Source organism: Acomys russatus, chromosome 16 (assembly GCF_903995435.1).
Source record: "Acomys russatus chromosome 16, mAcoRus1.1, whole genome shotgun sequence".
NCBI lineage: Eukaryota > Metazoa > Chordata > Mammalia > Rodentia > Muridae > Acomys > Acomys russatus.
This window is the reverse complement of record NC_067152.1, coordinates 39,624,112-39,638,026: the sequence shown is the minus strand read 5'-3', so window position 1 is coordinate 39,638,026 and position 13,915 is coordinate 39,624,112. Positions and strand designations below refer to the sequence as shown.

The following is a 13,915-nucleotide window of genomic DNA, read 5'->3' as shown; positions in this document are numbered from 1 at the left end:
GATGGTCAAGGTTCAGAAATGCAAACTGTCCTTAAATCATTATGCCAAGTCAAAGATAGAGATACAGCTGTGTGGCCATGACATCTGAATTTCCAGCACTCAGGGGACTGAGTCATGAGAATTGTCACACACTTGAGCCCAGCCTGGGCTATATAGCATGCTATAGGCCATCTTGGGCTGAAGAATGAGAACTTGTCTCAAAAGCCAACAAACAAAAAGAAGATCCTAGATATAAAAAAATATATAGTATGGATCCCTCTTATGGGGAGAATCCAGAACAGGTGTTCCTGAGACAGAAAATAAGTAGATGTGCGGTTGTGTTGGAGGGTAGAGGGATGGAGAGGGCTTAGTAAGTCCAGGACTGTACTCTGGGGTAACCAAAATATTTGGAGCTGGATAGACCCAATGGCTCAAAATGTCACAGACTGGACAGTGCTGAGCCGCTCGCTTTAAAATGGCTGGCTTTACGTTAAGTGATTTTTAACTCAACTGGGAAGAATAAAGGTTAGAATTTATGTATGTCGGTCTGGCTCAGTGGTATGGGTCTGAGTCCCAGCTATCATGAGGCTAAACAGGAAGAGTGCAAGATGAAGGCTGGCATAGCGAGTTCAAGGCCAGCCTCGGGAAACCCTGTCTCAAAATGAAAAACTAGAAAGAGGGTGGAGAGCAGTGTATAAAGACAAAGTTTTCTTGTCTTTTTTCTTTTTTTCTTTTGTTGTTTTGAGACAGGGTTTCTCTGTATAGCTTTGGCTGTCCTGGACTCGCTTTGTAGACCAGGCTGGCCTCAAACTCACGCCTGCCTCTGCCTCCCTGAGTGCTGGGATTAAAGGGGTTTCCCCACCAGGCCCAGATGAAACCAAACGGCAGTTTTCAAGCCTTTGTGCCACAAAGGAAAAAGACTTTCTTCTTGTTCTAACACATTGGTAGCCATCTCATACCCTCTCTCCCTGAAGAAAGAGGGGAAGGGATGCAAAAGGACACTGTGGCACTCGTGAGGGAATGGTGGAGCCAGAATCCTCTGTGCCTTTGAACTCTGACCTCACAAGGACACTGACACCCCTGCTTCTCTGTCATCCTAGGGAAGCGACAGCGAGTATGAAGTGGACACGAACCCTCAGAAAGCCCACTCCTTCGTCAACCATTACATCAGTGATCCCACATATTACAACTCTTGGAGGCGCCAGCAGAAAGGCGTCTCTCGGGCCCAGGCCTACAGCTACACAGAGAGCGATTCTGGCGAACCTGACCACGTCACTGTCCCCAGTAGCAACAGCATCCAGCAAGGCAGCCTTTTCCGGCCCAAGGCCAGCCGGACTCCAACGCCCCAAAACCCCCCGAACCCCCCAAGTCAGCAGAGCACCCTCTACCGTCCTCCCAGCAGCCTAGCCCCTGGCTCTCGGGCACCCATAGCAGGCTTCTCATCCTTTGTTTGACATCAGAAGAGAAAAAAAGAGCAGGGGGGTAGAAAAAAGACACCAAAATCCTCCTTTGCCACTTCCCAAAACACCTGCCAGAAAACCCCACCGAGACATCCAACCAACTTTTCACCTCCCAAGTTTATTTTTCCAGAGATTCCAGGGCCAGCAAAGCCAGTGAGGGAGGGCGAAGAAAGCCACCGGAGGACATGGACACGTGACCTGCAATGGCCTCACATCCTTGGGGTCCATTTTACAGTATGGAGGGTTGGAGACCTGCCGAGGACAGAGGGGCTTGGGACCCCGGGGGGGGGGGGGGGGGGGGGGGGGGGGTGGGGCAGGGCATAAGACAGGTGAGCTGAGGGATTGAGACACCTCTAGACTGCGAAAGGCTTCCCCCTTCCCACTTGGGTTGGAGGCCTTGGGCTGGCTAGCTTTGCTCCTTTGCAAAAAAGAGCGGTGTCCCCAGAGGCAAACAAAGCCTGCCTGCTGGCTGGCTGGCTGGCTCTTCCGGCAAGTGTCCCATGGCCTCGTCATCCCCTGCTTCTGCCTCAACACCCTCCAAGGGCAAGTTGCCCTTGTTCAACTTTTCCACCAAGCATCTGGCTTATATGGCGAGGTTGGGGGGGAAGGGAGAAGGGGCGGGGCTTGGGGGCGGAGCTTGGGCGGTGAAGAAGAAAAAAATCAAAGGGTGAGAATCTGCTTAGCAGCTTCCTTGTTCCTGCAAAAGAAAAAAGAATTTCTCTTTTTATATTGTGAATTCAAGAAAGAGGGCGTGAGGGCTGGGATAGAATCCTTATTAGGCTGCGTAACTGAGCCCTGCTTCCTCACTTCCCTGAATGCAGATGAGGAGAGGACATCTAGGACTGGAGCCCTAAGGTGCTGGCTCCACCCGAGGGGACACTTCTGGGAGCTGTCCTGCAGGAAATGAGAGATGCGAGGACAAAGCCTTGACTTTTTCTTCTCATCCACCTGCCCAGCACTGAAAGAAACCAGGCTGGGGGCGGTGCTTAGGGTAGGAAGCTCAGCCCACCTAGTGGACAGGGAGCTCCTTAGTTCAGATATAACACTTTCCCCTGAATGTACACCTTCCTGGTAGCCCGTGCATCTGCCCCCATGAACTTGTAAGAGAAAGGGTCCAAGGCCCCCTCTCAAGATCATACTTCTTAGCCCATCAACACTCTCCCATTTAGATCTCTGTACCCACTTGTAGTGTCTCTACCCACAACACACAGGTGCCCAGAGGGGCAGCCCACCCTGGTTCTGAGGCTTTACAAAGAATCAAAGGGCACTTCAGCTCCCTCTAATGTCTCCCAGGCTCGGCTCAGGGAAGGCAGATCCGGGAAGGACCGAAGAAGGGCCAGCCTGGAAGCTCTGCCCAAATTGGATACTTGAGATGTAGGGACAGCCCAGCTAGGAGAGGTGGGTGCAATGGGATCGAGGGACAAGAATAACGTGGGAGGGAAAGCTGTTACTCCCGGGAATGTTCTGTAAAAAGCCACAGGCCTGAAATTCCCATCAGCTTCCGGCTTCCAATGCAAGGGTTTGGGGCAAAGGTTTTCTGATGTCCCAGGCTGGCTTAGGTCCTTAGGGACATCAGCCTAAGGCTCGGTCTACTGCTACGAATGCATGGCTGCCTCCTTCAGAGACTCCATTACTGTTGGCCTTAGCGGGGAGCCTGTAGCTGCTAATTCTCACTAGGCGGGGATGTCTGGGTCAAAGGCCTGAGTAAAGAGTGAACTCGAATATTAAGGATGTGGGCTCCTCCCTATGTACCTGCACCCTGGGATATGTGACTGAGGACATGTTGGAAGCCAGGTCAGCAAGCAGGTGACCCAACTGTTGTGTGTGAACAGTGGCTTTTCACAGTGATGTCTCCTAAGCAGATCCTAAGGCTTCTAAGCCAGGAAGCACAGCCTTCTCAAAAGACAGCAAAAGGCTGGGGCCTTGCTCCTCCAGGGAATCAGGTTCCCAGGACTTACCTTAGACCTTGTCCATCAGCTGGACCCCAACCCCTGCAGCATCTGGCATCTCCAGAGCCGCACGTCTGCAGAAGCTGCATGAGCTTACACTGCCACGCTTACCGTCCGTTCCTCGTTTCTTTTTCAAACAACTTCATCTTTTTTCCTGTCTTCAGAGGCTTTAACCATTGAAGGATGTCTGAGTTTACATTAGGGAAGTATTAACCCAGCCCAGTGAGGGAGCTTTATAGAGAAAACAGGAATGGTTTAAAAAAAAAAAAAAAAAAAGCATTTGTATGTGTGTGTGTGTGTGTGTGTGTTGTGTTGTGTGTGTGTGTGTGTTGTTGCACATGAGGCCAATTTCCTTTGCCTTTAATGAATCACCTGGTGCACTGAGACACCCCTCCTCCCCCTTCCGTGTGCTCACTGGAACCCTTGCTGACATCCATGTGCACGTGCAAACTTGTGCTTCTGTGCAAGCATGCAAAGGTGACCCACAGAATATCCATCTCTGTGTTAGCGAAGGGGCTCTTGCCATGCCCTCTGATGGCCCCAGGTTGTGTCTCATCTCCACGAGGCATAGGTAGCCTGGGTCACTTGCACTTCGGGTATCAGTGGGACCTCTTGCCCAGGCAGCTGGGCACATTACAAGCTACACCTCCTAGATGAGCCTAGGGTGAGAGTCTCCATTCAGCCACTCCTGCCCAGGGGAATTACTGCCTGCGCCGTCGCCGCCACATCTGGACACCCAGTAGATTTCCAGCCATGTAATGGCATCTCTTGGCTTATGTTTACATTACTGCTGGGCAGTGGAGGGTCCCAAGAACTCCACCCAGACACCTTGCCACTCTCTAAGGGTGTGGTGGGCACCCTCCTGGCACCGGGGGGGGGGGGAGGAGCTTTCAATTACCTGGGCCATCTTGTGACCCCCATGGAAAACAGGTTCACAGAAGGACAGGCCTAGCCCTGTTGGTGTTGCCTCTCTGCGCCCTGAGGACATCTGCCATGTAGCCAGGAGCCCAAGCTTAGCATGCTGGGGCTGCTCTTTCTCTCCTGGCAGTGCAGGCTCTGCACCCAGATTGCCAAGACTAGCCAAATAGCTGCTCTGGGCTACAGAAGCATCTTCCTCCAGGGATTTTACAAACCCACCCTGCCTCTCCTAGCCCCCTCTCTACCCCAAATCTGACACTGTCATGAGTCAGAGGGAACAAGGACACAGCTGGGCTGCTTTGCCAGCCCTTGCTTCTCGAGGCCTTTCAAAGGTGCCAGAGCCTCCCCGTAGGCCGTCCTAGGCAGAGGCTTCTCCCAACTTGTCACACGGCACAGTGAAGGTGTCACTTTGTCCTGCCAGCCAAACGGGCCATCAGCAGGGGAAAGAGGGGACCCACGAACAGCCACCACCAGCTCCTGAGTGCCTCTGTAGTCCCGTACAGGGACACCTACTCTAACCAACACCTTGAGCACAGGTGCACCCCACCCCCACCCCGCCACTTGGGACAACCCTCTCTTCTCTGTCTCCATAAAAACAAATCCAAAGCATTTAAATGTGTTACCTTTCTTCACCCATCTAGACTCTCAAAACAAAACTCGGTACAAATCTTTATTTTTTGATTTAAAAGCTATAATGAAAAATTATAGGGAGAGTATTCATTATGGCAGGTGTCTATCTGTAAGAAAAAAAATATATATCTATATGTCATATAGCTTGTTAGCAAGTTTATTTTTTAAATGAAAGGTAAGAAAGAAATTGATTTGAAATATATACCACGAGAAGTCCCATGTCCTGTCAAACTGTCAGTATTTTATAAATAAACTTTTTTTTTTTTTTTTTTTGGAGTTCTGAAGCAGCAGTCATTCTTTTCCTCAGTAAAAATTCTGTTCCTCAAACATGTGTTTCTATTTCTAGCCATGTGGGGATTGTGCAGAGCGAGTCAAGGGCAGGACTCATCAGCAGATGGTGTCTGTACCTTTAAACAGAAAGTACTGCTTTACTCTTCGATTTTGAGGTGTTTTTGTTTGGTTGGTTTGTTCTTTGGTTTGGTTTTTCAAGACAGGGTTTCTCTGTGTTAGCCTTGGCTGTCCTGGGCTCCCTTTGTACACCAGGCTGTCCTTGAACCCATAGTAATCTGCCTGCCTTTGCCTCCTGAGTACTGAGATTAAAGAAGTGCGCCACCACACCCAGCCTCCTTGCTAGTTTTAATCTCTACAAATCTTAGGGCCTACAGCCAATTAAAGTTTTTTGTTTGTTTTGTTTTCCAAGACAGGGTTTCTCTTGTATCTCTTGTATCCTTGGCTGTCCTGGACTCACTTTGTAAACCAGGCTGGCCTTGAACTCATGAAGATCAGCCTGCCTCTGCCTCCCAAGTGCTAGGGTTTTTTGTTTGGTTGGTTGATTGTTTTCTTTTTTGTTTGTTTGTTTTGTTTGGGGGGGTGTTTTGTTTTGTTTATTCCAGTCTTAGGTCCCAGACTGGCTGGGAAGTTACAACAATCCTCCTGCCTCAGCATCCCAAATGCTGGGATTATAGACTATTGGACTGATCGAAATATATTTAATAGCACCTGGGTGGCAAAGACAGGCAGATCTCTGTGAGTTCAAGACCAGCTCGGTCTATACAGTGAGTTCAAGGCCAGGAAATGAGAAAATTGTCTCAAAAAGAAAAAAAAATTTAAATGCAGAAATATATATAGATTAAATACTTTAGCTTTTACTTAAAATGTACAAATGTAAATTCATTTACAAATCTGTTGTCACTGAGCCATGACATTATTCTTTTTCTGCAAGTTAGCAGTTCTCTATTTTGCATAAGCCTCGTTTATTTTGCATAAATCACACAACACAACAACATTACTGCATTCCTCTTTCTGCTTTTTTCTTTTTCTTCTCTTCTTTCCTCCTCCCCTTATTCTTCTTCTTGTTTCTTTCTAAAATTGCTTTTGAGATATTTATTCCTATTTTATGTGTATGGGTGTTTGCCTCCATGTCAGTGTGCACAGTATATATGTAATGCCCTTGGGGGCCAAAAGAGGGTGTTGGATCCCCTAGAACTGGAGTTACAGATGGTTGTACCCTGCCATGTGGGTGCAAAACATTTAAACCTGAGTCCTCTGGAAGAGAAGCCAGCGCTTTTGACTACTGGGCCGTTACTCCACTCCCTTTTCTTTCTTTTTGCATCTGTAGTCCCAGATGGCCTTGAACTCAAAGTCCCCAGGTTTCGGCTTCTGCACGAGATTAATGAGATTACAGATTTATACTTGTTTGTTTGTTTGTTTGAAACAAGGTCTCCTTCTGTAGCCCAGGCTGGCCTAGAACTCACCGTGTAGTCCAGACTAACCTGAAACTCACAGCAATTCTCCTGCCTTGGCCTCCCGAGTGCCTAGATTAAAGGCATGAACTATCATTCCCAGCTTGAGTTTCTATTTAATTGGGCATGATGGCACATGCACGTAGTCCCAGCAGTCAGGAGGCAGAAGCAAGTGGAACTTTATGAGTTCAAGGCCAGCCTAGTCTACATAACTAGTTCCAGGCCAGCCAGGGTTGCAGTGTAAGATGAGGTCTCAACAACCCTCCAAAATAAGAACCTGAAAAAAGAAACTGTGGTGTGTGTGTGTGTGTGTGTGTGTGTGTGTGTGTGTGTGTGTGTGTGTGTGTGTGTGTAGATATGCACATGTCACAGCCCACGTGTAGCAGTCGGAGTATGACTCCTCCCACAGTTTGGGTCCAGGGTATCCTCAGGTGGTCAGGCTTGGCAGCAAGCTTCTTTACCCACAGAGCCATCTGGTCAATTCTGAGTTTCTGTTTCTTGCTTAGGATCTGGCTCTTTTTTATTTCTTTCTTTTTTTTTTTTTTTTTTTTTTTTTTGGTTCTTCGAGACAGGGTTTCTCTGTGTAGCCTTGGGGCATCCTGGACTCACTTTGTAGACCAGGCTGGCCTTGACTCACAGCGATCCGCCTGCCTCTGCCTCCCGAGTGCTGGGATTAAAGGCGTGCGCCACCACGCCCGGCTCTTTATTTCATGTTCCCCTATTAAGCCTGTAAAGGTGCATGCCTTTCATCGCAGCACTCAGGAGGCAGAGGCAGGCGGATCTCTGTGAGTTCGAGACCAGCCTGGTCTATAAAGCGAGTTCAGGACAGCCAAGGCTACACAGAGAAACCCTGTCTCAAAAAAACAAACAACAACAACAAAACAAAACAAAAACCAGAAGATGACCTGGACTCTTAGACTGCTGACTATGCTCAATTTTGTACATTCATCTCTGGGCAAGACTCTGGCTCTTCCCTTGCTTGTTTACAGTGATGCCAACAGCTTGCTGAGTAACACTCTGGCCTCTCTGGTTTTGTCACACTGACATTTATGGGGCAGTCCATTTTGAACAGAGCTCATTTCTCTGATGCCTACAGCATCACCCTTACAGATACATGTACCCAAAGGAACGAGTCTCCCCATTTTCTAAAATGCCCAGAGATTACATAGTGGGTGCCCCTTTCCCCTCTGCTGTGTCATTTTGGGAGAATTACTGGAGTTGATGGCTCAAGTCAAAAGGTTGAGTTCCTATTTCTTTAACAAAAAGCAGTTTATAGAAACGACCCGTTGCAGGCTGGGCATGGTGGCTCACACTTTTAATCCCAGTGCTCAGGAGGCAGAGGCAGGCAAATTGCTGTGAGTTCGAGGCCAGCCCGATCTACAAAATGAGCCTGGGACAGCCAAGGCTACACAGGGAAACCCTGTCTGAGAAAAGCAAAACAACAAAAAATGACCCATTGCTGAGAGAGCAGACCTCTATCTCTCATGATCTTTCCCCAAAATTCTCCAGGTCCTACCTATGACTAAGTCACCAAGACTTTTATTTATTTATTTATTTACTGTAGCTTCCCTGTACCAGCAGGAACATGATTTGCAGAGAAATAGCCATTCTCTGTTTCTGCTTTTCTTTTACATCTTTCATCATAGTTTATAAAATCATGTAAAAACCATCAGAAGGTTTACGGGCATAAGCAAGTTTGGGGCAATTGATGTTTTATAAGCAGCCTGACTTGGGAGGGGGAAGTATGCCGAGCTGACGGACAGCAGCCTACCACCTTCAGTATGCAGGACTCTAGAGGGGTCTGCACGCTTTGCCAGGGAATCCGAGGCACGCATTGCATCCTGGAGTCGAGTAAGAGGAGGTCAGATAAGAGATGTCTATATCACATTGCAAGCCCTGTGTACTCTGCACTACAACTGATGCCTCCCATCGATAAGAGGTCCCGTACTACACATACTTTTAATCTTGCATATAATTTAGAACCCCATTCCCACAATGGAAGTAACTTCCAGACCCACTGCCCGAGGATGTTTGCTTAAAGTGTAGTAATGGCCTCTTTCAGGTCTTAGATCCAAGATGAACAAAAAGAGAAGAAACCACCATCTCACTAAAAAGGCTTGCAGCCATGTGTAGCAAATTTACTGTAGGAACTGTGCCCAGGGTATGCTCAAAGATAAGCCATTAGCAACTTCATCGGGCTGGAGCATAGTAGAGGCATCTGCCGTCAGGGACATTAACATTAACGAGACAAGTGTTTCTGGTGCTCCTGTGCTGCCTCAGCTCTTACGTCATGCTGCAGTGAGGGCTGCCCGCCTCAGAGCAAGGTGGTCAGGGGGATCTCGTGAAGCAAGCCCACCACAACTTAGATGTGACCCACGGCCAAAGCCCATGTAAAGAGCTGGCTTCGTGTGGACAGAAAAGCCATCCAGGGAAAAGAAAATAAAGTGGGAAGTATATGTAGAAAAAAGGAGAGAGGGGTGATTCTCGAACACTCTCTGGAAAATGTTGGGACTGAAAGTGTTTCACAGGATCTCGTTACGTAGGTTTGTTATGGAGCCCAGGCTGGCCTAGAATTCAGGATCTGTTGGTCTCCATCTCTCACGGGCTGGGATTACAGGCCTGTGCCACCATGCCCAGCCCTCCTAGTTTACTTAGGAGAGTTGACAAAGCCCTTATCTACTAGCAGTGGGATTTCTGGGGGTGGTAGCAGGGAAACCAGGCATGGTGGCACATGCCTTCAATTCCGGCATTTGGGAGGCAGAGATAGGCAAATTTCTATGTATTTGAGGCCAGCCTGGACTACAAAAAGGCCCTGTCTCAGAAAACAAAACAAGGGGCCTGGGGAGTGGCTCAGTATAAGGATGCTTGCTTTGCAAGCCTCAAGACCTGAGTTCGAATCCCCATATAAAATGATGGGCATGGGCATGCTTGCACGTGACTTCAGCCCAGCATTGGAGGATGGAGACAGGTGACATTTTTTTATTTGTTTTTCTTTTTCTTTCTTTTTGTTTTTTGTTTGTTTGTTTTGTTTTTTGTTTTTCGAGATAGTGTTTCTCTTGTAGTCCTGGCTGTCCTGGACTCGATTTGTAGACCAGTCTGGCCTCGAACTCACAGCAATGCACCTGCTTCTGCCTCCCAAAGTGCTGGGATTAAAGGTATACACCGCCACACCCAACTCAGGTGCCATCAATTTTGACTTCCAGTCTCATATCAAGTTGTGGTCTGCTCGCCTTCAGGACGCCACAGCTGGAAGTTATGTCTGAAAAACTGAATCTAGAAAATTCAGGAACCCTTGGGAGGAGGTAAACAGGCCCATCAGAGTGCACGAGGCGAGCTTACACCCAGCTGAGGCTCAAATAGGGAGAGATCTATGCTGGTTGAGTTCCGCTGTTTGTCAGCTTGACACAAACCACAGTCACCTGGGATGCAGAGTTGCCTGCAACCAATTGCCCTGCACAAGCCTATGGGGCCTTTCTTGATTGTTGATGAATGCGGAAGGGCCCCGCCCACTGTGAGTGACCCAGGACTATGTAAGAAAGCAAGTTGAGCAGCCCACAGGGGCAAGACAGGAAGTAGAATTCCTTCGTGGTTTCTGTCTGCACCAGCTCCTACCTTGGCTTCCCCCGGTGGTGGACCGCAGCCAGCAAGCTGAAATTAGTGTTTTATCATCACAGCGACAGAAAACAGCCAGGACAAGAGCCCTCTCCTCAGTTGTGGGTAAGGCCCTGGAAAACTACAACGGGTACTCCAAGGCACCGGGGTATGACAGCGGACCGTCATTCCCACCTATGGTATGGCCAACGGAAAGAGACATTTCTAGAACTTGCAGAAAAGGCTGGAGGGAGAGAGAGCAAGCTACCCAGTGGGGGTGGGAGCTTGTCCTGCTTTCCTCCCATGTCATTCTCATGCCTCAGCCCCTTGTAATCCAAATCTAATTCCCAATGAGGAGAATCTGAGGGTGCTGGGGTGCAGCCCATGTCGAAAAGACTCCCTGTTGGGTGCAGAGTAAGGAATGGCATAGACAGCAGGAGGGCAGGGCAAATAAGAGCCAACAGGCCCATAGCAAGGTCTGCTGGTGTTTCACCCCCATGGAAAGTTCCACACTGGAGCCCACCACATGTCATATGTACTGTCTTTCCTCAGTGTCCCCAAAGGGAAAGCACTGGGATTTCATGAGGTGCCTTGGCATTTTCATCGCTCACTAGCATTGCCGCGTGCCTAATCAGAGGCCCCACTGGCGTATCAGTCCTCACAGGAAGCCAAGGGTGTGAAAACCTCCCACTCCACCCACAGTAAGGTGCCTGCTATGGAAACACCAAAGGCAGGATTTGAACCCAAGCTTTACCAGGTACTCCGGTGTCCCCCTCTTTCAACCAGTGAGCAATTTTGACTCAAAGTTTAGACCCTGTTTAACCCAGAGGAGAGAGGCTCAGTGTGTAGGGAGACTTGGGGGGAGACTTCCAAACTGGGTAGCAGATCAGCAGGAGGCACTGTCAAAGCTCCTGCCATCACATCAGCTAATAGAGGGCACAAGAATGAAGGAACATGTCAGTGTTCTGGGCAGATCTCATGTATGGATATAAAAAGTTGAGTCATATGATTTCACGTGTAGCCAAATAGCGGTCTGGTTTGTCTTTACCAACCATTTTTAGCTCACGAGCCACATAGCAACAGAATGGACTTGTGTTTTCTGGTGTCTAGTGTGGCTTGGAGTCAAATGTACACTCACTGGACCTCTGGTTTATGGCGTGGTTCCTGAATGAAGCTGGCAGGTTAGAGTAATGTTTCCCCAAACTCATACCCACTAGGAACCCCAGGTGTTGGGTCTTTACAAATGTAATTAGTAGCCGGGCAGTGGGGGCACATGCCTTTAATCCCAGCACTCGGGAGGCAGAGGCAGGAGGATCGCTGTGAGTTCGAGGCCAGCCTGGTCTACAAAGCGAGTCCAGGACAGCCAAGGCTACACAGAGAAACCCTGTCTCGAAAAAACAAAACAAAACAAATGTTATTAGTTAAAAGGAGGCCCAGGGACAAGAGGACACAGGCTACATCCAGGAGGGAAGGCCCTGTGAAAGCAGGGGCAGAAGGCAGGCATGGCGGCCTGCACAGACACTTGTGGCACTGGGGAGCCAGAGACAGACCAATCCCTGGGGCTCGGTGACAGCCAGGCCTAGCCTTGGAATAGACAAGCTCCAGATAAAAGTGAGAGACCCTGTTTCAAAAACAGGTGAAGGGTGCTGTGGGAAAGACACTCGGGATTGTCCTCTTAACCTCCACATTCATATGCGATAGGTACACAAGTGCATGTGTGTGTACACTCAGATGCACTCACACAGACCACACACACACACACACAACCACAAGCTGAGACCAAGTGATGCTGATACTAGCTAATAATGGAAGAATTGCCAGAAATTATTAGAAGTTACAAGAGACTAGAGGGGGTACCCCTCTACCCCCAAAGTATCCTGTAGACACCTTGGTTTTGAACTTCTGGTCTCCACATCTGTGAAGAACACATTTCTGTCGGTGTAAATCACATCGCAGTTTATGCCCATTTGTCCCGGCAGACCTAGACCCCACCTACGGGCTGTCCTTGGAATTAATAGGTGCATCCTTTTTCTCCAGGAATTTGATTCAATAAACTCACAGGGGCTGATAGGACCCCGGAGCTAGAGACCTTAGGCTTCCATTTCCCTTCCTTCCCCCCCCCCCCACCCACCCAAAGCAATACTAAGTTTCTTGTAGAAAACTCCAGGCAGTCCTGAGTTAAATTGGCAATTATGGGATGCGCGACTAGCCTCCCCCATTTAAATTGTTTCCACCTCTCACCGAGGAGCCAAGCCTATTCCTCCCTGGCTGGAAAAACTCACCACTAGCCAACCAGCAAAACACTAATCCCCGATGCTGGAGTGCAGAATTCAGGGCTTCTGCCCTCATGCGGGGGGGGGGGGGGGGGGAGAGAAGCACAAGGTGAGTGGGGAGCACTGCTTGGGGTGGGGGAGGATCTGGGGCAGCAGGCCTGACAAATGGGAAACCGAAGCCTCATCATTCTTCCCCAAGTCTGAGTTTGCAAGAGGGACGGTCAGCACGTGTTCTAGAACTCACCCATCCAGCAGTAGACAAAGGAAGAAAACCAGAAGCCATCCACACACACACAGGGAACAGTGGGATAACGCTCTCCAGACACCACTATGCTTTGCAGAAACTCACTCATTTCATGTCACGATGGCAGAAGTGTGACAAAGACAGACCTGTTACTCTGTGGAGGAGGGGACAGAGCTGGGGATGCCAGAGACATACTTAATACCTGGAGACCGTCACAGGCAAAACATAGCTTACAGAAAGCTCAACTCTCAGGGCGATGGAACCCCCCACCTTCCTGCAGAGACCCCAAAACAGCAGGCCTTCCTTGACTCCTAGGTCTGGGACACTCAGACATGGGCTGTTGGGTGGAGATAAGTACAGTCCAGTTCAAGGCCCCTGTGGCCACTTAGAAATAGTGTTTACAATCTCAGCGTAGTTTCCCTCCGTGGCATTTGTCCATTAAAGGATTTAGGGAAGCTCTAGGAAGAATCTAGAAGCTTTGGGTGGATGGGAATGGAGAGGTTGGAGAGGCCACCTCAGAATTAGTGGGGAGGTCAGCCTTAGACTGAGACCCACGGGGAGCACAGAGGAGGAGGTGGCTGAGGACTGTGATAACCCCATCTACCTGCAGTTGTCCATCAGCCTCCCACCCCCACCATGTCCTTCCCCTGTAATCAGCCCACTGCCTGTGCTTGTCCGGCCCCACCCTCCTGCCTAGACCAGTCCTGCAGACACTTGGGCTGTGAATCAGAGGCCCGGCTCCTTTCTGCAGGCTTCTGTGGTTCTTGGGGTGAAGGCAAGGCGTTGTTGTTCAGGTCAGCATGCTTGCATTTTCACCATAGCGGGAGTTCCTGGGGTTCTGCCCCAGGGAGCTTCCTCTAGGGCTTGGGGGAAGACACACTCTCTGACACCCAACGAACAGGAAGCAAGGAACTGCATGAGAGAAACTTCAAGGGACATGACAGCTCAGTAGAGTGACTCAATGGCAAGTGACAGGCTGGCCTCAGAAGAGGCAGGCAAAGAAAGCAAATGGGTCATTTGGGGGAACCCGCTGGCCTCTTAATAGGAACAGCCCTTAATGGCTGCTGACATGGGGAAGTGAGCGCCTCGGGCTGTCAGGGTCTTCTGATTTTGAAAGACTCAGAAGCCA

General features: G+C 49.3%; 1 protein-coding gene across 1 annotated transcript in view; it reads left to right on the top strand.

Annotated features, from left to right (window-relative positions):
* Sdk2 (sidekick cell adhesion molecule 2) overlaps window positions 1–1,471 on the top strand; it is a 123,258-nt gene extending 121,787 nt beyond the window's left edge. Inside the window, exon 42 of the mRNA XM_051158991.1 lies at window positions 1,080–1,471. Coding sequence (XP_051014948.1) covers window positions 1,080–1,433 — 354 coding nt within the window. The 3' untranslated portion in view covers window positions 1,434–1,471. The remainder of the gene's footprint in view (window positions 1–1,079) is intronic.
* The last annotated feature ends 12,444 nt before the right edge of the window (window positions 1,472–13,915 follow it).